The sequence below is a fragment of the Athene noctua genome, chromosome 2 (genome assembly GCF_965140245.1).
Source record: "Athene noctua chromosome 2, bAthNoc1.hap1.1, whole genome shotgun sequence".
Classification (NCBI taxonomy): Eukaryota; Metazoa; Chordata; class Aves; order Strigiformes; family Strigidae; genus Athene; species Athene noctua.
This window is the reverse complement of record NC_134038.1, coordinates 165,014,518-165,037,511: the sequence shown is the minus strand read 5'-3', so window position 1 is coordinate 165,037,511 and position 22,994 is coordinate 165,014,518. Positions and strand designations below refer to the sequence as shown.

The following is a 22,994-nucleotide window of genomic DNA, read 5'->3' as shown; positions in this document are numbered from 1 at the left end:
AGCTGCCCCAGACAGGACCGGCCTGCCCGGCTGGTGCAGCCCAGTACAGACCAGTAGCTCCCAGTTTGGTCTGTAAGGGAAGTGGGGAGCCGCTGTCACAAGCTGCCCCAGACAGGACCGGCCTGCCCGGCTGGTGCAGCCCAGTACAGACCAGTAGCTCCCAGTTTGGTCTGTAAGGGAAGTGGGGAGCTGCTGTCACCAGCTGCTCCAAACAGGACCGTTCTGCCCGGCTGGTGCAGCCCAGTACAGACCAGTAGCTTCCAGTTTGGTCTGTAAGGGAATTGAGGAGCCGCTGTCACCAGCTGCCCCAGCCACGTCCCTCCTGCCGCGCTGCTGCTGCCCAGTAGAGACCATTAGCTCCCAGTTTGGTCTGTAAGGGAAGTCGGAGCTGCTGTCACCAGCTGCCCCAGGCAGAACCCTCCTGCCTGTCTGGTGCAGCCCAGTACAGACCAGTAGCTCCCAGTTTGGTCAGAAGGGAATTGGGGAGCCGCTGTGACCAGCTGCCCCAGGCAGGACCCTCCTGGCTGGCTGGCGCAGCCCAGTACAGACCAGTAGCTCCCAGTTTGGTCTGTAAGGGAGGTGGGGAGCCGCTGTCACCAGCTGCCCCAGGCAGGACCCTCTTGCCCGGCTGGTGCAGCCCAGTACAGACCAGTAGCTCCCAGTTTGGTCTGTAAGGGAATTGAGGAGCCGCTGTCACCACCTGCCCCAGCCACATCCATCCTGCCCAGCTGGTGCAGCCCAGTACAGACCAGTAGCTCCCAGTTTGGTCTGTAAGGGAAGTCGGAGCTGCTGTCACCAGCTGCCCCAGGCAGAACCCTCCTGCCTGTCTGGTGCAGCCCAGTACAGACCAGTAGCTCCCAGTTTGGTCAGAAGGGAATTGGGGAGCCGCTGTGACCAGCTGCCCCAGGCAGGACCCTCCTGGCTGGCTGGCGCAGCCCAGTACAGACCAGTAGCTCCCAGTTTGGTCTGTAAGGGAGGTGGGGAGCCGCTGTCACCAGCTGCCCCAGGCAGGACCCTCTTGCCCGGCTGGTGCAGCCCAGTACAGACCAGTAGCTCCCAGTTTGGTCTGTAAGGGAATTGAGGAGCCGCTGTCACCACCTGCCCCAGCCACATCCATCCTGCCCAGCTGGTGCAGCCCAGTACAGACCAGTAGCTCCCAGTTTGGTCTGTAAGGGAGGTGGGGAGCCGCTGTCACCAGCTGCCCCAGACATGTCCCTCCTGCCCCGCTTCTGCAGCCCAGTACAGACCAGTAGCTCCCAGTTCGGTCTGTAAGGGATTTTGGCAGCGCTCCCTGGGGACACAGGGCTGGCTGTGGCGTGGCGGAGGCCAGCAGCTCTGCCCGCGGGGGTAGGGGGGATGTGAGCAGGCATCAATCATCCCTGTGTCACCCTGTGCCACCCTGTCCCGGTGCCACGGTGTCCCGCGCGGGTGTGACTGCAGCCGTGTGTGCTGGTGCTGGCTCCCAGCCACACTGACCAGGGGATCCTCTGGGAGGAGCGTGGTGTATGGTGGGCTGTGCTGGCGGCGGAGCAGCATCCCCAGCACCACGGTGGCCCCATCAGGGGGTCAACTGCTGTGTCCCCCCCCCTCCCCCCAAACGCACCCACATCCTCTGCCTCGATGGCTTTATTCAGTGGCTTGGCGAAGTAGTGGGGCGGGGGCAGCTGCCCTGAGAAGCAGTTTGGGGGTGCGTGGAGGGGGGCAGCGTGGCTGAGCTTCCCTGGGCTCATTTGTGCCCTGGGGCGGTGTGGTGGTGTGCAGCCCCCCCCTCGGCTGCCTCGGGGCTGGGAGGGGCAGCTGGGCCCCAGGGCACATCTTGAGGGTGACCAGGCCTGGGGGTTTCTCCTGGCCGGGGGCTGCGCCCCGCTGCTGGCACCGCTCCTCGCCGCGCCGTCGAGGCGCTCAGCACCTCCTGCAAGACACAGCGGGGTCCGCCGGGGGGTCCCCGTGACCGTCAGGGTCCCCGTCCCTGTCGGGATCCCCGTCCCTGGGTGTCGTCGCTGCCAACAGGCAGGGCTGGGGATCCTGCCGGGGCTCCGCCATTACCTCTTGCGGCCGCGGGACGCTGCCGGGGCGTCTCCTGGGCTCTGACGCTTCCTTGGGCTCCCTCCTGGCTCTCTCCTGCGGGAGCGAGTGCAGCGTCACACTGAGCCCTGGGCGAAGGGGCGGCCTGGGGTCATGGCGAGTGGGGGGGACATGGCCAGGGGCTGCCTGCGGGCAGCGCTGGGTGGGATGACACACCCCCCACACCCCCGCCAGGCACTGCCTGGTGTGTTCTGGCACCTCCAGCCCTTTCACCCTTGGTCGCTGGCTCCGTACGCACCCGCCTGCCCGGCTGAACCTCGTCATCCTCACCGCCACGCCAGGGCATCGACTGCGACTCCTGCGGGGGGACACGTGGGGGTAGGAGCCGCCAGTGTCACAGCGGGGCCCTCAGACCCCATCGGGGTGACACCGAGGTGTCAGCGGCACCAAGTTTTCTCTGTTCGCCACATGCCACAGCCCCATGGCAGCGGCTCCCACGGCCGGCTCTCACCTCGCTCAGCACAGAGAAACAGCCCGAGCAGGGTCTGTGGGGCCGGCGCCGGCCCCCGCCGTTCGTCCCCTGGGGGAGGGAAGGGTCGTTACTGGTTCTGCCACAGCCCGCTGCTGCCCAGGGTCACTTTGACGCCTGCATAGTCTAGGCAGGGAGGTGCAGGCAGGAAGGTGAGGGCAGGGAGCTCCCTGAGGAGCAGGAGCTGAGGGGGACAGGGCCAGCAACCTCCTTTTGCTGCCAGCCCGGGATGGGGACAGACCCCCGGCGGTGCCCAGGCCTTCCCCAGCTCCTCCAGGTCCATCCCTGCTCAGGCACCCCGGCCCTGGCCATGTTTGGGGCTAAACAATGTGTTCCCACACTCCTTTCCCTGCTTTCTGTTGGCGCAGTCCAGCCACCATCCCCCCCGCAAGCCCCCATCCCCCTGGGCAGTGCCCAGACCACCCGCCGCCTCCCTCCTCCCCCCGCTCAGCCCCTCGCCGCCCCCCTGATTAAATATTTCACTGGTTGTGCAAGAGCTGTCCTCAGCCCGACCGGCAGCTGGAGCGGCACAGGGAATGGGGAGGGTGGGAAACCTGCTCTCCCGGGGTTTGGCCCACAGCCATGCCGGGGTCTTGGTGCCCTGGTGTCCCCTGGGTTTGCTCCCCACGTTGCCAGAGCCGTGCCGTGCGTTTCCCCCTCCCCACGGTGCTCTCCCCGCTCCTGGCCCCGTTATTCCCCACTTTAACCCCTCTCCACACACGACCAACCTCTCTCCCCCGCGCGACCTTCTTCGAGTCGCTGTGGTCGGCCATGGCCGCAGCCATGAGGGCCATGGCAGCAGCCAGGCTGCAGAGCAGCCACAGCCTCATGGTGCTGTGTTGTGGGGGGCCACAGCCACCCGGCACAGGCTGTCTCGGTGCTGCTGCACGCTCCTGCCTGGACCTTGGCCCCTGATGTCAGCAGCAGAGGCTGCTCCAGGGCGTCCAGCCCGGTGTCCCGGTGCCCACCGCGGTCGATCAGTGCGAGCTGTTGCTGCAAGACACCTGGGAGAGCAAGGGACCTCGGTGGGGACGAGCAGCACCGTCCCTTCTGGACAGGGGATGTGGTAGATCCCCCTCTGCTACCCCAAAGGTTGGGTTGGGGGAAACACCCCCAAAACTGGCGTCTTGGGGCACCCTCCTCTTCCTCTATCCACCTCTTCATCCGACTTGAAATTCATCCATCAACCCAGGTCTTGGTGCAGCTCTGGTTCCCAGGAGAGCCCCGAGCTCTCCAAAAAACTGCTCTGCGCTTGCTGGGGATGGGATAGGAATGCTACAGGCAGAACAAAAAATACCGCCAGCCACGGGGATTAAAGAGAGGATAAACCGAGAGAACAACTCACACACCATCGCGGAAAAGAGAATTGAATTAAGGAGGAACCACACATGGGAGACATGAGACCTTTAGTAAAGAAAACAAAGAAATCCAGGGAAGAGAAGCCAGCATAGAGGGCTGCTGAGAGACCAGCTGGAAAACAGGAGCACGGCCTCAGTGTGTGACACTGCAGAACAAGGGAAATAAGTTAGAAAGCCTGCCCTAAGCCTGGAGGTCTTGCTGCATTAAACCTAAGATTATTTGTAGTGAGAAACCACAGATGTCGTGACTATCAGAAGCATCAACTACCTTTTAGATAAAAAGGAGGCTGCAGCGTGTTTGGCTGCCTCAGGAAAGGAGATTTTATTGCTTACGTACCATTTTAATCAAAAACTAGGAGATGTTAAAGCATTTACTCAGGCAAAGGAAGTTATTTCCAGACTTATTCTTGGTTCTTTGTAGTCAATGTCTTCTGTTGTTTATTCAGATAAATACACAGAGTGCCGACACCTGTGATCATCTCCCTGCTTCCCGAACTCTAGGAGAGCATCGCTTGATATGGGACACCGTCCCACGTCGCTTGTGCCTACCCCCAGAGGGCTAGGACCCTGGATACGCCTCTCCTGACCTCATTCGAATTGGTTACGTTGAGGTTTGGGTCTCACAGTGGTTTAGAGCTGTGGCTGGGGGATTGTAGGCCAGGCTTTCTTGGCCTGGTACTCCTTATCACCTACATTTCCCCATTCCTAGAAATATTTACTGGGAGGTTGTGTGATTAAAGGCTGACCTCCACAAACACAAAGGGGCAGGTGGAGGTGACCCCGTCACCTCAGCAGTGCCAAGGGAGGACCCCAACTCAGAGATTCCCTGGGCCACCAAAGGAGGAACCCCACCGAGGTGGCACCGACAGGGGTTACTGGCCACAAGACCATTTTGGGGTGGTGGGAGATTTATTGTGGGATGTTTAGGGGAAAGCCCAGAGGCAGGGAGCGGTAGAACGACAGCGTACCTCGAGTTGGGAGGGACCCAGGAGGATCATGGAGTCCCAACTCCCTGCTCTACTGTTGTGGTTTAAAACCCAGCTGGTGGCCAAACACCAACGCAGCCGCTCGCTCAGCCTCCCCCTGCCCCGGAGAACTGGGGTGTAAAGGTGAGGAGACTCACAGGCTGAGATCAAAACTATTTAATGATTGAAACGAAACAAAAATCGAAATAATAATGATAACAGCAATAGACAAGGTGACTGCTCACCACCCACTGACTCATGCCCAGCCTGTTCCCGGCCAGTGATCCCAAACCCACAATCCCAGAGTGAGCTTCCTGGCCAACGCTCCTCTATATACCGAGCACGACGCTGCATGACCTGGAATGTTCCAGCGGCCGGTTTGGGTTGGGTGTTCTGTCTCTGCTCCCTCCCAGCTCCCTGTGCACCTGCACACAGGCAGAGCACGGGGAGTGGGAGAGTCCTTGATTTCTCAGCAACAGCCAAAACCACCAGTGCATTATCAACATTCTTCTCATACCAAATCCCTCACTGAATCCCAAACACAGCATGGTTCGAGCTACTGTGAGGAAAAGTAGCTCTATCCCAGCTGAAACCAGGACATTTACTAAAAAAATTAGTCTTTATAATCATGGTGAAAAGTCTAAAAACATGAGTGAAATGTACCACAAAGGTTCAAAACCGAACAGCACACAAAAGAAACAAAGAACACTTTCCATTTTCAAACGAGTATCTTTGCAGTCGACCTTGTACCTGTGGGAGCGCGACGTGATTTGAGATTTAAGTTCGGCAACACCAGGAGGAGTCAAGATGCCAAGACGCAGGCAGTGCGTCCCGAAGGAACAAGGGGAAGAAGGGCGGGAAAATGGAGGGAAGAGTGAAGAAAGACGGTAAAACGGGTTGGTGAGGTGTGAGCAGGTCGGGTTGACACCTTTGCCTATCTCTGCCTGCGCCCACCTGTACATTATGTGCACAGAGAACAGCAGGTTTGAGCTAGTGCTTCTGCTTGTTTCTTCCCGGTTCAGTATTAGCAGCTTTCCCTGCACCATTAAACGTTCAACTTCTTCTGTTTCTAGTTAAAGTGGAGCTAAAAAACCCCAAACGCCAGGACACAACCACCTCTTGCACAGCAGATCAAAGTCACTGCCTGAGTGCCCCGGAGGGCCAGGCCAGGTCTCCCTGCCAGGTCCCTGCCTGACCTCAGTCACATTTTCAGAGGGCTTGGAGAGACCCAAATCTTGTGTTTTCCCAGCACTAAACTCCCCCAGAGGTGCTGGGCGCAGTTATCCCCACCCCGAAGCCATTTGTCACACACCAGTCACCCCATACGAACTGGAGGTCCCACAACCACCAAGGGACCCCCCGCCATGGCTGTCCCACACCTGGGACTTGAATCTGCCCATTACCCAGCGGTGTCAGGAGCTCGTCGTTGTCCCCCATCATCTTCCAGGACACTCTGGTACAGCTCCCTCTGCCACGGCGTCCTCTTTGGCGTGGCTCAGAGAGACCTTGGGGGACAGCGGCTCCCACCAGAAGCACCGGTGGAGTCCCAGAGCTGCGGGGGAGCTGAGGTTGGCAGGACCTGCTGCTCCGAGCAGCACAGGTAGGGGACAGGCAGCCAATAGGCCAGGGACAGCCTGGGTTGGGCTCACACCTAAGAGGGCTCCAGCAGAGACTCCCGGGGTGCTGGCTGTGGCACCAGCCTCACACCCCAGCTGGGCACTGCCTGCCGCAGTCCCGCTCTGCTGCTGATCCCCCCTGGCCCTGGTGCTGCCTGGGGGAGGCCTGGGGCTGGCACCACCCTGCGGGGTCTGCAGGGCAGCCCGGGCTGTGCATGGCTGGGGAGGAGTGAGATGGGAGCAGCCGGGGGGCCGGGAGAGCCCCGCGGGTGTTACCCGAGAGGCGGATCCAATCCCAGCGTGCACTAAACAACCTTAACATGCTCAGGGGAGATACTGTGTTTATCCAGGCCTGGGTACTGGGTGGACTTTTCCACAAATCCAGCACCACGACAGCAGGTTTTCTTGTTCCTTTTATACACAAAAATCAGAGGTTAGTATTTTTCCCCGACACACCTATACGATACTGATTGGTTAGTGATTAACATACAGTTATAACACAGCTTACAGAATAATTACTACACATGCTCAGGGGAAGGGTCTTCACCTGGGCAGGGGTCTGTAGGTTTTAATATTACAATAAACATACCTGTGTTAGTATTATAACAAAGGCAGTTCACTTTCAGCACGCTCAAAAGTTTGTTTCATTGCCCAGTAAGCAAACAGTCCCTTTGCCAGGCTGTCAAATAACTCACCCTCAGAACAATCCCAGACATTGTCATTATGGCCCTGGATGTTCTACCTCTTTTCTAGGGTTTGGAGATCAGAATTTGTTCTTGCTTGACCTCACAGTTGTTCCCAGATGGTGACTGTGGCTCCTAGCATAATCCTTGCCCACGGCTACAAGTGCACTATGTCAAAATAACTCATCCTCGACACAACCCAGACCTTCTCTTTACGGTCCAGGATGTTCTGCGTGTTTTCCAGGGTTTGGAGAGCAAATCCTGTTTGAAACAGAATGGTTAACTAGACTGAATCCAATATAACCATTCAGCAGGGGGTCTTTGTTGCAGCACTGGGGATCGTGCCACCATGAGTGCGCCAACCACTAACAAAACGCTCTACGGTACACAAAAGAACGAACATATTCAGCAGATTTACTGGAAAAAGTTGTCTTATGCTAATGGCTTCTTAGAATTCATTTACACAGTCCAAGCACACATAGTAAAAATAGTGAGGGTCCTCCCCATCTCCTGGAGGTCCCCATCATCTTCCTCACGCTGTCTGCTGGCTAAGCTTTGGGCTTCCCGTGTCCGCACGTGGTGACAGAGCAAACTCGTCCCTCCTTCGCCTCCTCTTTGTTCCAGGGGATTCGTTTAAACCGGCTCCCAGCCGCTTATCTCGACTCCGGCGTCTTCTCAGGCATTTTTAGGTCCCTGTTATCAGGGGACGCACTCAGGGAGTTCACCAGACTGCCCAAGGCCGGTTTTATCTCTGCTGGGTGAGGAGTTACAGGTTTCCAGATATTTTACAGATGGGTAGGACTGCCCGGGCGTAGGTGTGGGAAAGAATATAAACGAAGTTACATACGGAATCATCCAGGTTGGAAAAGCCCTTGAAGCTCCTCCAGCCTGACAGTGACCCTCACTCCAAGTGTTCCCAACCCCACCAGGCCCCTCAGCGAGTGTGAAGCACAGGCGGAGGAAGGCTGCGGGAGGAGCAGCAGGCCGTGTCCCGCGTTACCATGGCAACTGCAGTGTCCCTGCGGTACAAACGTCCCCTGATGGACTTCTGGCGAGACAGCGCCCCCCCCACCCGGAAGTGGTGGTGCCCTTGCCCCACGTGACACCGACCGGCCCTGCGATTGGCTGCTCTCAGCTGAGCGGTGCCATTTTGTGGCGGCTGCCTGAGGCCCGCGCAGCCCGAGGCCTTGCCCGCAGGGGCCCAGCGTGATTGGTGCAGCGCTGCACGTGACCTCAGGGGCGCTCTGCCATTGGGCAGTGATGGGGCCGCCACAGGGTCGTCAGGATGCTCTGCACCCAGAACAGTTGCATTTAATATTTTTATTTGATTGAGGTGGGCAAAGGCCATTAAGGTCATCAAGCCCAAACGTTAACCCAACACTAAAGCGCGTCCCTCAGCGCCACGCGTATTTTAAACACCTCCCAGGATGGGGACTCAACCCCCTCCCGGGCAGCCTCTTCCAGTGCTGGACAACCCTTTGGTGAAGGAATATTCCCCAGTATTTAATCTAAAGTTCCAATTTGAGGCCATTCCCTCTGGGCCTGGCGCTGGGTCCTTGGCTCAAGAGGCTCATCCCCCCTCTCTGCACCCTCCCGTCAGGGAGTTGCAGAGGGCCAGGAGGTCTCCCCTCAGCCTCCTCTTCTCCAGACTGAACCCCCCCAGTTCCCTCAGCCGCTCCCCAGCAGACCTGTGCTCCAGACCCTGCCCCAGCTCCGTTGCCCTTCTCTGGACACGCTCGAGTCATTCAATGGCCTTTTTGGGGTGAGGGGCCCAAAACTGAACCCACTCATCGAGGGGCGGCCTCACCAGTGCCGAGCACAGAAGGACCATCCCTTCCCTAGCCCTGCTGCCCACACAGTTTATGATATAAAATATTACAAATTCATCCCAGTTTTGCTACACTTACACCCAGATTTGGCTTTTCTGTTACTACCAGAATCACCTCAGCCTCATCTGCAATGAGTGTTGTGGTTCCCTGGGCACTGTTGGTCCTGCAAGACTCTTCTCTCCAGAAGGTCCCAGTCCCTGCTTTCCTCATCAGGGGATTCAGCTCCCCTCTGAACACCAGCCAAGCCCAGGCTCCCTCACTGCGCTTCCTGCTGCTGCTTCCCTCGCTGGCATCCTGCACACCACCAATTCCTCCTGGCACCTCCCATGGTTGAATTCAGGGAGCTTCACCTCTAGCCACGGACCCGTCTCCTGTTGACAGCTGTTACAACGTCCCCGTTACAGGGATCTGCTGAACGGGTGATTTTTTTTTTCCAGTTTTTTTAGAAAGTGAATGCTGCAGGGTTCTGCATGGTACGTCCCCATCTGCTTTTATAAGTAATAGCTGCAAGGCCTCATCACAAAAACAAAGTCCCCCTGTCATATTGTACCCTAAAAATTTCTCTCCATTCACTCTGCTCAAAATAATAGTGGGAAACACCAGAAATCAGGGCATGCTGCCTGCATCAAGCAAAGCAAAGCACTAATGGCAGCCGAGTCCGGTGCCTTGAAGACCTTGGGGGATTCCTCCCTGCCTGGGCCCAGTGGGCGGCTGCGAGCACAGCCCACACACAGCTGACCAGAGGATGTGAAAACATAGACAATAATTTAAAACAGTTTAATGAGAAGACAGGAAAGACCACAGCGATCGATTACAGCCCTGCTAGAAAACATACCGACCAGCTGCCTGCTCACATGCGGCTGCCTGCCAGTCCCCTTTCACTGTTTTCCTGTGCTTCCCCCTTTTACCCACACTGATCCTTCCCTTTCCCTTGGCCTTTTCCCTGAAGCCTCCCAGACAATCCCAGTTTTCCCAGGAGGCACCACATGCCGAGTTTTATATGCACTAATCCACTTCTGTGCACCTTTCACAGCGTTTCTTCTCTCTTCAGTGGGTTTTGCTGCAGGGAAGAAGGCCCCGACTGTTCCCCTCGACAGAGAGAAGAGTCACGGCCGACCTGCTGACAATCAGCTGTCTGTCTGAATGACGACGGGCCAAGTAGCATCCTTACACCATGAGTAGCCACCATGCTCCAGGTTCTGGCATATGGAGTCCAACATGTGGTCGACAGCCCACATCACCATTTTATATGCATCATGCAGTGAAACATTGTTAGATTTAAGAAGTTCAACGTTTTGCTCAGGGTGAGGGCTCCCGGTCAGCTGTGCCCACTGCACCTTGTGGCATAAGGACACCTCAGGGTGCGTCGCTTCCATCTTCACCTCTGTGGCTGCACTGGAGGGTGGGTGTGCAGCTGTGGGTTCAAAACACACCACAGGGGTGCGAAGTGCTGCTGATGTCACTCCTTGGGACACAGCCCTGCTCTGAGGCTGGGGGGGCACAGCCTCCTGCTTTGCAGGAGGACAAAACACCCCACGCGTTCCTTCTGTGGGGCCATCTTCTGCCTCAGCAGGAGGAATGGCAGGTTCCGGAAGACATCTGGTGCTAGAGGAACCCTGAGGAAACTCCAACACCTTGCTGACCCAAGACTTGCAACGCCACATAATTCGCTTGGCTTTCCTGATGATTTTCCCTATTAGGAATTTTCGCTTTGCCAGCCTGCGAAACGTGGCCTGCTGCTTACCAGCAAGATGAAGGATTTTACCAACTCTGCCCTGATAACGAAACCATGGCACCTGACAGTATTCGTGGTCCTTAAGTGCCAAGACACCCACGTCGGGGTTCTTGTGGTAGTTGTGTTCTGTCAGAGCACACAGATGTTGGGTGTAATGCAAGAGCCGTGTCTCACCCATCATGCAGTAACAATGCTCTTCCAAAATAATCTCATTCAGATCCTTGACAAACACTTCCCCATTTCCCTGGAGAAATGTCACTTCTCCCAAAGTGTGTTGACTTTTTTGGGCAGTCCTTTGAAGCTTCTCCCTCGGGTCACCACACAGATGCTCCTGAGGATCTGTCTCTTTGTTCTGCTGTCCCATCACTGGGCAAAGTGGGAATCTTTTGCTTTGGGTTACGTTTGCCATGACCCCTTGTTTATTCTCTGCTTCTCCTCCCTTCCAAGGCTTGAAGACCGCTTGTGCCCGCTCTCGGCTTTCCAGTGGCCTCATTCCTCTGCCGGCCGCCTCTGACAGCAACTCGCTCCTACCCTTGAGACACTTGAACTTGTTCAGCAGCCTTCTAGACCGGAGACGCCAGTGCACACACCGCCCTCCTGCTGAGAGAGGGTTGGAAAGAGTTTGTCTTCTTCCTAACTGGGGCACTGTGATGGGACAGGGAGAGAGGGACTACGCTGAAGGAACGGGGGAGATGCTGACAGTAAGGAAAATCCATTCTCCCCTGTTCAGGGGGACCCTGACCTCTGCCTGCGGATGCTGCCTTACACAGGGGTGGGAGAAGCCCTGGCAGCGATGACAGCGCAGTGCTGGGGACAGGGATGGGGCTGGAGCCCACCATGGGCTCTTTGCTGCAGAGTCTGGTGGTGAGGAAGGGTGGGGAGCAGGACTCACCTTGGCGGGGGGTCTGTGTCCTCTCCTCCAGCACACAGGACCCACTGTGACCAGGCCACCAGCCTGAGGGAGGCTGCTTCTGCCAGCTCATGTCGCCCTCATGTCCTGCAGGGAAACCAGATGGATGTCACCCTCCTGGCAGGGGAAGCCGTGGGGCTGGAGGAGGAAGCCCTGTCTGCTGCCAGCAGCCACCAGAAAGTCACAACCCTGCTCGCAGGTGACTGAACGGGGGGAGGATTATGTGTGGCTCGAGGGAGAGGAGCAGCAGTCTCCAGATTTCCTTTGACGTTGCTGCTGCTCTGTGCAGGGAGGGCTGCAGGGCCAGAGGGAAAAGTGGGAGAAGCCCCAAAACAGGCAGTGAGTGGGGGAGGGATTTGAACAGGAGGGCAAGAGGGAACCCCAGACACACGCGGTCACAGCTACAGAGAAGGAGCTTGGGGTGGATTTCGGAACATGCCACCACCCTGTCGAGGTAACTGGTCCTATGGGGGTTGGATTGTTCCTGCTCACCTGGATAAGGGCTGACAGATCCATCCCACCTCACTGGGCTCTGTGGTGTGCAGACCCATGGCTCTTCCCCACGCTCCAGCCGGAATAAAATGTCAGGTTTGGGGCCTGGATAACCTGGGGGGTGGAACAGAGTGTGTTACTCTGATACAAACTCTAGGAATAAATTGTTAACATGAGAAAATAAAGGTCTTCTCTGTGACACCCCAAGCTGCACTTCTCCGTGACCAGAAAAGCCCAAGCAGAAATGACACCAAAACATCGAAAAAAGCAAATGAGACATTAGAACTGCAGCCAGAGATTTATTCACAAAGACACGGGCAGAACCAAGTCCCAACTCTGCTGGCAGGCTTTCCCAGCGAGGGATTATCTGCTGCTCATCCTAGGAGCAGCTCCTGGGCGTGGTATTTCCTCCCAGGTGCCTGGCTCAGACCCTTCACGCAGGTAATCAGAGATCTCCATCCTGTCTTGGTGGCAGTGGGCAAGTCCTCTGAGGGGACCTTGGTGGTTCAGGGAACGCTGCTGACGCCTGACAGGTCTGCTCCCCTGCACCCGGGCAGGTATGGGCTGCAAGTCCTGCCCCACTGCAGCCACAGCACCCAGGGGACGGGACACTGGCCCACGGCCAGGCCCCCGCCTCACCTCAGGGCAGGCCGTTCACCTGCGGTTACGCACTCAGAGGCGGCCATCAGCTCAAAGAGTCCCAATCCTGCGTTTTCTCAGCACTAAACCCCCCAGGACTGCAGGTGCTTGGAGCAGTTACCCCAGCCCTGTAGCCAGAGTTCAAAATAAGCTGATCAGCCCCGCTAAGCCCCAGAAGCATGAAAGTTCTGACGGAGTCAAATGCGACAGAAGCTCCCCTGCCCCAGCTGTGCCCCTCCCTCGAGCCAAAATCCAGGAGTTAAAACTGCAGATTTACCGAGGGATGTCAAGAGCTCGTAGTTGTCCAGCATGACGCTGCAGTACAGGTCCTTCTGCTCCACCGCGATGGCGTCCCACTCCGCGCGGCTCAGATAGACAGCAACGTCCTCGAAGATCACCGGCTCCTGCCACACAAGGGTTGCACCCTCCGTCACACATGAAGGCCCACGGGGGGAGAAAGGTTTCATAGACTTTTTTTTTTGTTTGTTTTTCCCAGGTGCTATTTTCACCCCTGGGAATTTAGAGCTCCAGTGGGCAATTCCTCCCCAGGAGGCTGCACACCCTGGCGGGGTGGAATTACGGCCCTTCAGGGAATGACACCTTGGTGAGCTGTCGCCTGGAGCTCGGGGCTATTTTCTGGGCCCTACACTCCACAGGGCCCTGTCCCGCCAACGCCTCGAGGGCGCCACGTGGCTGTCAAAGAGACAGCGATGGCTGAAAGGAGGCAACATCACGGGGGGGGGGGGGGGGGGGGGGGGGGGGGAGGAGGTGGCAGCGCAGAGGGCTGGAGGGGGACATCGCCGTGGAGGGGCTGGGAGGGTGGGGGGGAGGGAAATGGGGGCAGGAGAAGGAGCCAGAGACGGCCATGATGGTGACTGCTGAGGGGGAGCAGCAGCGCCTCTGCCCCAGAGAGGCAGGAGGGGGGCGGGCGGCCGGGCCAGGCCGGCCTCTGAAGCAGGGAGGGCTCCTACCTGCGTCTGCCCTGCCATGGCACCGGGGGGAGGCGCCACAGCAGGGCCCTGCTCCCCACCGGGCCCTCGGGGCGGTACTTCCGGGCCGCGCGCTGGCCCCATGCCGGAAGTAGGCCGCGTGACGTCACGCGCAAGAAGCCACCGCGCGCGGCCATTCTCTCCCCGTCCTCACGCGCTTCCGGTAGAAGCCCCGCCTCTCCCGGAGGTGACGTCGACTGACCGGAAATACGACATGGTCCCACGTGACCGGAAGCACCTTACCCCGAAGGGGCGGGGCCCGGCCGCGCTCCTCAGGACGAGGCGCGGGGACGTCGACGCCGCCATTTTCTGCACCAGACACGCCCCCCCCGGCCTCACGTGATCGGCAACGGCGCCGCCATTGGTCCGTCGGGGCGGGGTTGGTGTGAGGCGGCGCCCGGAGGCCGTCGCGCCGTTACCTCAGGGCGAAGGGTCAGTCACGGCCGCTGATTGTTCCGACGACACCCAGTGGGGTGGGAGTGTTGGTTTGTCCGAGGGCGGGGGGGCTCCACACAGAGACCTGGGGGAGCTATGGGCTGAGCCCAGCTGGGGGAGGTTCACTAAGGCCGAATGGTGGGTGCTGCACTTGACAGAATCACAGAATCATCTGGGTTAAAAAAGCCCTTGAAGCTCCTCCAGCCCAACCACGACCCTCCCCCTGACCGTTCCCAACTCCCCCAGATCCCTCAGCGCTGGGTCAGCCCGACTCTTCAACCCCCCAAGGGATGGGGACTCCCCCCCTGCCCTGGGCAGCCCATTCCAACGCCCAACAGCCCCTTCTGCACAGAAATCCTTCCTCAGAGCCAGCCTGACCCTGCCCTGGGCAGCTTGAGGCCATTCCCTCGGGGCCTGGCGCTGGCTCCTTGGCTCCAGAGACTCATCCCCCCTCTCTGCACCCTCCTGGCAGGGAATTGCAGAGGGCGATGAGGTCTCCCCTCAGCCTCCTCTTCTCCAGACTGAACCCCCCCAGTTCCCTCAGCCGCTCCCCAGCAGACCTGTGCTCCAGACCCTGCCCCAGCTCCGTTGCCCTTCTCTGGACACAACACTTGGGTCACAACATCCCCACGCAACACCACAGACCTTAGGGCAGAGTGTCTGGAAAGCTGCTCTGGAAAAGGACCTGGAGAGATTGCTCTGCAGCCGCCTATATATGAGCTGGCAGCGTGCCCATGTGGCCAAGGCGGCAAACAGCATCCTGGCTTGTGTCAGCACCAGCGTGGCCAGCAGGGACAGGGAAGGGATCTGAGCCCTGTACTCGGCACTGGTGAGGCCGCCCCTCGATGAGTGGGTTCAGTGTTGGGCCCCTCACCCCAAAAAGGCCATTGAATGACTCGAGCGTGTCCAGAGAAGGGCAACGGAGCTGGGGCAGGGTCTGGAGCACAGGTCTGCTGGGGAGCGGCTGAGGGAACTGGGGGGGTTCAGCCTGGAGGTTAAACACCCAGTGCTCAGGAAGGCGGGCACGGCTCCTGGGCACAACCCCTGCGTGTGGTGGCACCCCAGCAAGGCCAGGGAGGTGTGGGGGCTCACCCTGCCCCACCACCACTGCCACAGTGACACTTGCACCTTAAAAATCCCTGTTGATGGGGGCCCTGCACCTGGATTTGTAGAACCACAAAATCATTTAGGTTAGAAAAGACCCTTAAGATGATTGAGTCCAAGTCTTATCTGCCACTACCAAGGCCACTGCTAAACCATGTCCCTGTGTGTCATGTCCACATGTCTTTTAAACACCTCCCGGGATGGTGACCCCACTGCTTCCCTGGGTGGCCTGTTCCAGTCATTGATCACCTTTTGGTGAAGAAATTTTTCCCAATATCCAATCTAAACTGCCCCTGGTGCTACTTGGGGCCATTTTCCTCTTGCCTTATCCCTTGTTACTCAGGAGAAGAGACTGACACCCCCCCACCCTCCTCCCCCGCACCCTCCTTTCGGGGAGTTGCAGAGGGCCAGGAGGTCTCCCCTCAGCCTCTTCTTCTCCAGACTAAACCCCCCCAGTTCCCTCAGTCACTCTCTACATGAACACAGAACTCTTTGCCTCCTCTGCCTCCTCCTCCTCCTTTATCAGGTTTCCCAGTTATTTTTCAGGTAGAGTTTATGTGGGTTGCAGAGCTCTCTCAGCGTGGGGATGGTTTTGCAGCATCCACTGATTACACAGAGGAAGTGGAAAGGATACAGTCAACCTTCCATTTTCCCCGTTTTGGGAAATGGGCCCGTGCTCTCTGCTTACGCTTTATCACCAGCTCTGTCTGCACTGCAGCCCCCGCTGCACGGCTGCTCTTTATCCCTGTCACAGCAGGGCCGTGGCTGGGTGCTGGTGGCAGGAGATTTGAGCATCCCCGCAATGCCGAGCTCCGTTCCTGGTTTCATGGGGGATGACGTTTAATGGCTGCACCCTCTTCTTCCTGCACCCCACCCAACCCCTTCCTTGGGTCCCCTGATAACACAAGTGCCACCAGCTCTGCCTTCAGGGAGCAGTCACTAGATGGACCTCAGGGTTCAGTGTTTTCACACGGGAGAGTGGGTTTGAGTGCCCAGCCTTACTGGAGGTGCAGCTGCTTTGGATACTAAGAATAACCTTTATATTTTGGTGTGTGGACACCCAACCTGGCAACTCTGAGGCCAAAACTTGTTCTAGTAAAAGCCTCTTCAGTCTAGTGAGCCGGGAAAATTGGCAGCCCTGCTCTTGTGGTGGGGGGAGGAAGACAGAGATGATGTGTTGGCTGTGGGCACAGAGCAGTGGGGAGAAGAAAGTACCCAACTAAAATGCACCCCATGGGGAGGAGGTGGTATTTTTCCACCCTTGCCCATTTCTGTGATTATTGTGCAGTTTCAGCTGTTAGAGAGCAGAACTGGCTCCGTGGTGGCAGCTGATAGAAGGCTGTTTGTTCAGCGGAGCTGATTTGCAATTCAGAGAAATCTCTTCCCACACAGGTTCTCTCTGACGTGCCCTGCCGCACTCACAGGCAGCGCTGAAACTCCAGCCTTTGTATCTGGAGGTGAAAACCTGAAACCTGAATTCAGAAGCTGCAAAATTCAAACTTCGGGACAATGTGCACAGGTGCCTTTGGTAAAGTGTTTTAAATTCTGCTACTGTTATTCCAGGGGGGGGAAAAAAACAAACAAACAAAATGGTTGTAATACCTGCTTTTAGGGTGTTGGTTATGACTTCCAGGAATAATAAGGCTTGGCCAATATTTCTTTCCAAATGAGAACTGGAAGTTGACAGAAATGGAAATTTTGGTTGTGTTTCCATAGTGGTGGTTTAACAAACTGGTAGTACCCAGCAGGTTGTTACAGGAACTTCTCATGGTTATCTGCACCTTACGAATACCCAGGTCAAGAGAATGAAAAAGCAGTTCTCTACCCTGCCTGAATGTTTTTAGAAGGAAGTTCCTTTTATTTTAACTCCAGTGGAGTTTTTATCGCTGTTTTCCTCTAAACTTGTCACCATGAGTCTTTCGCGTACTTTCTGGTTATTTAAGCTCTTTTTAATTCTGTGCTTATTTTGCAGAGAGGGAATTAGAATCGAAATCAAAATTAGAATGGAATGGAATGGAATAGAATAGAACAGTTCCATTGGGAAGAACCTAAAACAATCATGCAGTCCGACTGCCTGACCATATCGTGCAGGATTTAGAAATGCAATACTTGTCCCAGTTTTTTGTTTCAACTATGGTTTGTCTGTTAGTTTACGACGGAATTCCCCAGTTGTGACAAGAGCTGTAGCTGGTTCCTCATACGACTGTTTTTCACCCAGATGCTGAAGGATTTTCAGCCCTGAGAACTCAGTGGGGGCTGCCCTGCGGGAGGGTGGGGTGGTGTCCTGCTGGGCCACAGGCAGGGGAAGGGCATCCTCCCTCTCCAAGGGCCTGGGCGTGAGGGCTGTTGAGGGAGGATGGGTGGGAGGTGAGGAAGGGGAGCTGCCCTTTCTGCGAAAGCTGAGGTTATCTGCGCTTCCTTTCGCCTGCTCCGAGCTTTGTTATCCACAATGCCTGGAGCTCACCATGTCCATGGAAAAACCCTGTTCACAGGACCTTTGGTAGAGGGCTCACACGCTGGGTTAGTTTCCTGCTGAGCCACAGGGCTGGACTTCCCCTGGCTCAGGAGGCACCTCCAGTGTGGGCATCGGGCACCCCCAGTGCTGCTCCTGGAGCCGCTGTGGGTGCTGGCCCCAGCCATGACCCTTGGTGCTTTGGGGTCCTGGCTCTGCAGAGCCTTTTAGTGACCCTCAGGGCACCTGTGGCTCTGGTGAGGTTGCTGTAATGCACCTGCTGCATTGCACAGGAAACCCAGATGAGCTGGCCTGGAGCTGGGCAGAGTTTGCTGTCATCTCCCATGCCCGTACCCCAGGGACCAGCACTGCAGGGCAGAGCTGAAAGCCCCGAGACAGCAAGGAGAGACCCCAGTGCCACAGGCGTTGATGGAAAGGCCCTGGCAGAGTGCCCAGGCTGCCTGCATGGGTTTTCCCTCATCTCACTGCCATGGGAAGGAAAACAAATTATCCCCTGCCTGGCTGACCCCAGCTGCACCTCCCTGATGGGCACCGGTGGCAGCAGAGGCGTGACAGGTCCCCACACCCTGGGGCAGGCACCACTTTGGCTCAAGGAACAGTGCAGGTCCCCCAGCTGCCCGCGCATGCCTGGCCTGGCAGCGAAGGGCTTTCCCCCACCATCTCTCCTTTTCCTTCCCAACACGCCCTCCTGTCCCCATCACACATGACAAGTAAGCGTTTGGTGGCTTCGTGTGGCACCGCCATGGGATGGTGCCAGGCCAGGCGTGGCGAGTTTGAAGTATTTTAGTTTATAATCTCCCTCAGAAATACGTGCCAATTACATGAGGACTCCCTGGGCTGGAGAGTGGCACGTGTCTGTGGAGCAGAATGCTCCGTGGGCCAGAGGGACGTGGATGTGCTGGGGTGGGTCCTGCAAAGACAACTGGAACATCAAAGCATCTGACAGATGGGGAGAGGCTGGGAGAGCTGAGCCTGGAGAGGAGGAGGCTGAGGGGGATCCTCTTCTCACCTGATGGAGACCGAGTGGTGCCCGCTGCCAGGATGAGAGGGGATGGGCGTGAATGAAATTCCATTTAAAACGTCAGGCAACTGTTTTGCTGTGAAGTGCTGGCACAGGCTGCCCAGAGTGGTGGGGGAGTCTCCGTCCCTGGAGGTGTCCAGAAGCCAACTGCACGTGGCCCTGGGCAACCAGCTCTGGGGGACCCTGCTTGAGCAGGGCTTGGACTTGAGAATCTTCAGAGATCCCTTCCAGCCTCGATGTTCCTGTGAATGTGATTCATCACTACCACAAAATACGGAAATCAGGAAAAATAAGGAAAATCAGGAAAAACAGAGCAAGAACAAAGAGAATTATCCCACAGCCCACCATGATCCTGCATGGTGTAGCTCTGGACCGCTCCCTCATTTTCCTCTCTGCTTTGTACCTCCCCACGTGATATTCCACTTTCTTTTCTGTTAATCTGGGCTCCAGGTCCACATCGTGGCTCAAGCGCTTGCCCCCGTCCTCCCACACCACGCCGTGGACCATCCCCATCAGCTTGGCCACCTGCCAGTCCCATTCAGCACCGACTGCTCCATTGGGGAAGCCTCAGCACCTGCTCCTACGCTGCAGGATCAGGCCCTGGAGCACCCCATTGCTGCAACACCACAGGAAATTCCACAGCGGCCTCCTCGCCAGGTCTTCTGCATGGATGAGGTGATCGTGTGCCTCAAAATCAGCTTAAAAAATGTCCTGTGGTTTCTGCGTGGCCTCCTCGATGAATTAGCCCGGCGTGGTTACCAGCAGCAGGACGTGGGGGCCCGGGGGGGACAGCCTGACCCAGTGAGTGATTTCTTTGTCCATCCCTCTTGGATCAGAACACCGGCCAGTTCAGTGTCAGTGACCATGATGTCCTCGCCATCGCAGCGCCCTTGCGCACAGTTCACGCTCACCGCCTTGGTGGAAAACTTGGACTTGAACTTGTGTACTCCAAGGAGGGTGTTGCTGGTGGTGATTTGCCCTGCCCTGACCAGGAGGAGCCCCATCCCTGAGCCCTTGCTGTCCCCGGGTGGCATCAGACTGGGGACACGCTGGACAGCCATGGCCACGCTGCGCAGACACGACTCCCATCGGCGCCACGGTGCTGCCTGTGCCAGGCCCCTGGGGCATCCACGTGGGCTGTCCCCCCAGGAGACCCTCCCCGAGGCTGCCTGGGGGTCTGGGGATGCTGGTAATGTGCTCTCGTGCACAGCCTGCTCTCCCCACCGGGTCTTTCTGCCTGCAGAACACCACACCAGCTTTGTGCAGGAAGAAACCAGCTCCCTGCCTGCACAACTCTTTTGGCTGCTTGGGCACGCCTGAACTCCCTTCCTCCCCCAAAAAATCCTTCCAGCCAGCATAAAGCCTCACACATCTCCCTCCCCTGCCCCTCCAGCCTGGTACCTTTGTGCTGGAGCCAACGCCAAGGCTGGAGTCCTCCCCGCAGCAGCTCCTGGGCACAGGCTCCCTCCCGCTGCCCTCTGAGCTGTACCCCAAGGGATGGGCTGCTCCAGGATGGTGCCCCAAGGGAGTGATGCTTGGTGCCCGCAGAGCTGGGAGGGGATGGGGGACACACTGCTCCCGGGTGCTTGGGTCAGTAGAAAGCGGGACGGGTGGAAACAGCGACCCGTGACAGTGCTCCCACAGGGGCTGCCCCCCCCGAAAGCGGCTCTGGCTGAGTTCTCCACGGAAATGGGGGGTCCTGCATGCCCCCGGCCTGAATTCCCCAGGGGAAGGGGGATGCTGGGGGTGAGCGGTGGTGCTGTGGGGCCGGGGTGGCTCTGTAGGTGTCTGTGGCAGACAGCTCACGGGCTGACCCCTCCCCAAAGAACCCGTTTCCCACTGCCGAGAAGATGTCCTCAGCCTCAGGCACCACTGGGGGCCCTGGATGCCACACTCTGTTCATGGGGTCCCACATGTCCTGGGCCACCCCCACGCTCCCAGGGGCTTCCAGCAGCCTGGCAGGATGTGGGTGCCCCGGTCAGGTGCAGCAAAAGCAAAACTGAAATGGGGAAGAAGCCGAGTTTCAGCTCGTTACTGGAAACGGAGGGGATGGGAAGGAGAAAGCGAGGCCCTGCCCATGTGTGGGATGCCGGTGCGGCTGTCCCGCCGGTGGGGCAGGTGTCCTGTCCTGTGACCACGGGGTTTTCCCCTGAAACCTCCTTGGGGACTCAGATGTTTGTGACTTGTGCTGCCAGGGGAGGTTTCCTGCTTCCCATCCATGCAGGTGTGACCCACGTTTCTGCAGCCTCCCCCCCACCTACGTGTCTTGCTGGGACCTCGAAGGTGCCAGGACATGCTGGTGCCCTCCCCGGCCCTCAGCTCTTCCCCACTGCCAGCTTGGTTCTGGTACCCAGAAAGTTCGGTACCTGACAGCTGGGCCTGGTGGGGCAGCACTGGCCATGGAACTCCCAGAGCAGAGCAGCAAAACTCGGTGTTGTCATGGGGAACAGCAGGGCCAGGGCACGGGGACATCAGGACGTGGGAACGCTGGGACTGAGGACACAGGGACCCGAGGACACTGGGACCCAGGACACATGGGTGTCAGGGACATTGGGACCCGGGATGTGGGGACTCTGGGACATGGGGTGTCAGGGACATTGGGACTGAGGACATGGGGACAAGGGGACCCGGGGACCTCAGAGCCTAAGGGATCCAGGGACTAAGGGATCCCAAGGATCCAGCAACTCCAGAGGTTGAGGGCCAAGGGCCACATGGTCCCAGAGATCCCAGGGGCTTGAGGGACCCCAGGACGCGGGGCTGCCCCCGACATGTGTTGTCCTGGTTTCAGCTGGGATAGAGCTACTTTTCCTCATAGTAGCTTGAATGGTGCTGGATTCAGTGAGGGATTTGGTATGAGAAGAATGTTGATAATGCACTGGTGGTTTTGGCTGTTGCTGAGAAATCAAGGACTCTCCCACTCCCCGTGCTCTGCCTGTGTGCAGGTGCACAGGGAGCTGGGAGGGAGCAGAGCCAGAGCTCCTGACCCAAACCGGCCGCTGGAACATTCCAGGTTGTGCAGCGTCGTGCTTAGTGTATAGAATCACAGAATCATGGGATGGTTTGGGTTGGGAGGGACCTTAAAGATCATCCAGTCCCACCCCTCTGCCACACCTTCCCCTAGCCCAGGTTGCCCAAAGCCCCGTCCAACCTGGCCTTGAACCCTTCCAGGGAGGGGGCAGCCACAGCTGCTCTGGGAAACCTGTGCCAGGGCCTCACCACCCTCACAGGGAAGAATTCATTCCTTCTATCTAACCCAAATCTCCCCTTTTTCAGTTTAAAAACATTCCCCCTCATCCTATCCCTAAGCTCCCTGATACAGGGACAGGAATCCTCCGCGCCAGGAACCCGCTCTGGCACATTATTCTTGAACCGCTGGTGATGAGCGGTGCTCCCGCGTTGCTGGGTACCAGGAGGATTTCCCAGGTGCTCAGGGGCCATCAGTCAGCGCGCCCGGCCCGAGCCAGTCGCGTGGTGCCCAGTGGCTTTCCCTGCTCCTGGCCACTGCTCACCCCAGTTATGTCCCTCCCTTGGGACAGTGGAGGTGCAGCACAGGCTCCGCCAATCCCCAGTGCAGGATCTGGCTGCGTCCCGCAGCAGCGAGAGCCACCGAGCCGGGATGGGCGCCTGCGAGGGGCTCACTGGGGAGGCTGAGCCAGGGTCTCCCTCCACCACCATCCCACCAGTGACACGGGGCCTTGGGCAGCCTGGAGAGCATGGAAACACGAGCGGAAGACAGGAGCAAACGGCGCTGTGACCAGCACAAGGACCAAACGCTTGCTCGTGAGAGAAACCCCCCCCAAGGTGTGTCGGAGAGGAAGGAGCCGAGTGGAGCTGGAGCCCATCACTCACATGCGGGGCTGGTCATGCCGGTGGCCAAGCAGCAACGTCTCCAGCACGGGGTGGTCTCAACGCGCCCAAGCAGCGGCTGTGCCTGTTCCCCAGGCCCCCAGCCCGAGCACAGCAGCCCCTGCCGCCACGCAGTGCCCGGAGCCTTCACTCAAACGTGGTTCCCAGCTCGTCGGCACATTGTGAACCACAAACACGTAACTTGGGGTTTTTTTTGCTACATACATGTTCCCGTGTTTGGATTTGCTCTCCAAGAGAACCCAGTTGGGTCAGAGCACTGGCGGGATGGCTGTCCCAGCCCTGCTCCACACACCCAATGAGATGGAGACGTGGGACTTTCCAGGC

At 57.9% G+C, this 22,994-nt stretch overlaps 1 protein-coding gene across 2 annotated transcripts; it reads right to left on the bottom strand.

Annotated features, from left to right (window-relative positions):
- Positions 1-9,794: 9,794 nt before the first annotated feature.
- On the bottom strand, positions 9,795-13,918 carry LOC141958224 (uncharacterized). 2 transcript variants are annotated; one of them, XM_074901004.1, is made up of 5 exons: positions 13,753-13,918; positions 13,059-13,185; positions 12,143-12,256; positions 11,633-11,737; positions 9,795-11,340 (listed from the first exon to the last, which is right to left on the bottom strand). In XM_074901004.1, the coding sequence occupies exons 1-5, from the start codon at positions 13,852-13,854 to the stop codon at positions 10,133-10,135; spliced, it is 1,656 nt and encodes a 551-aa protein (XP_074757105.1). In that variant the 5' UTR covers positions 13,855-13,918; the 3' UTR covers positions 9,795-10,132. The 2 variants fall into 2 exon arrangements, with proteins under 2 accessions (XP_074757105.1, XP_074757106.1); XM_074901005.1 differs by having other exon boundaries at positions 9,795-11,337.
- Positions 13,919-22,994: the final 9,076 nt, after the last annotated feature.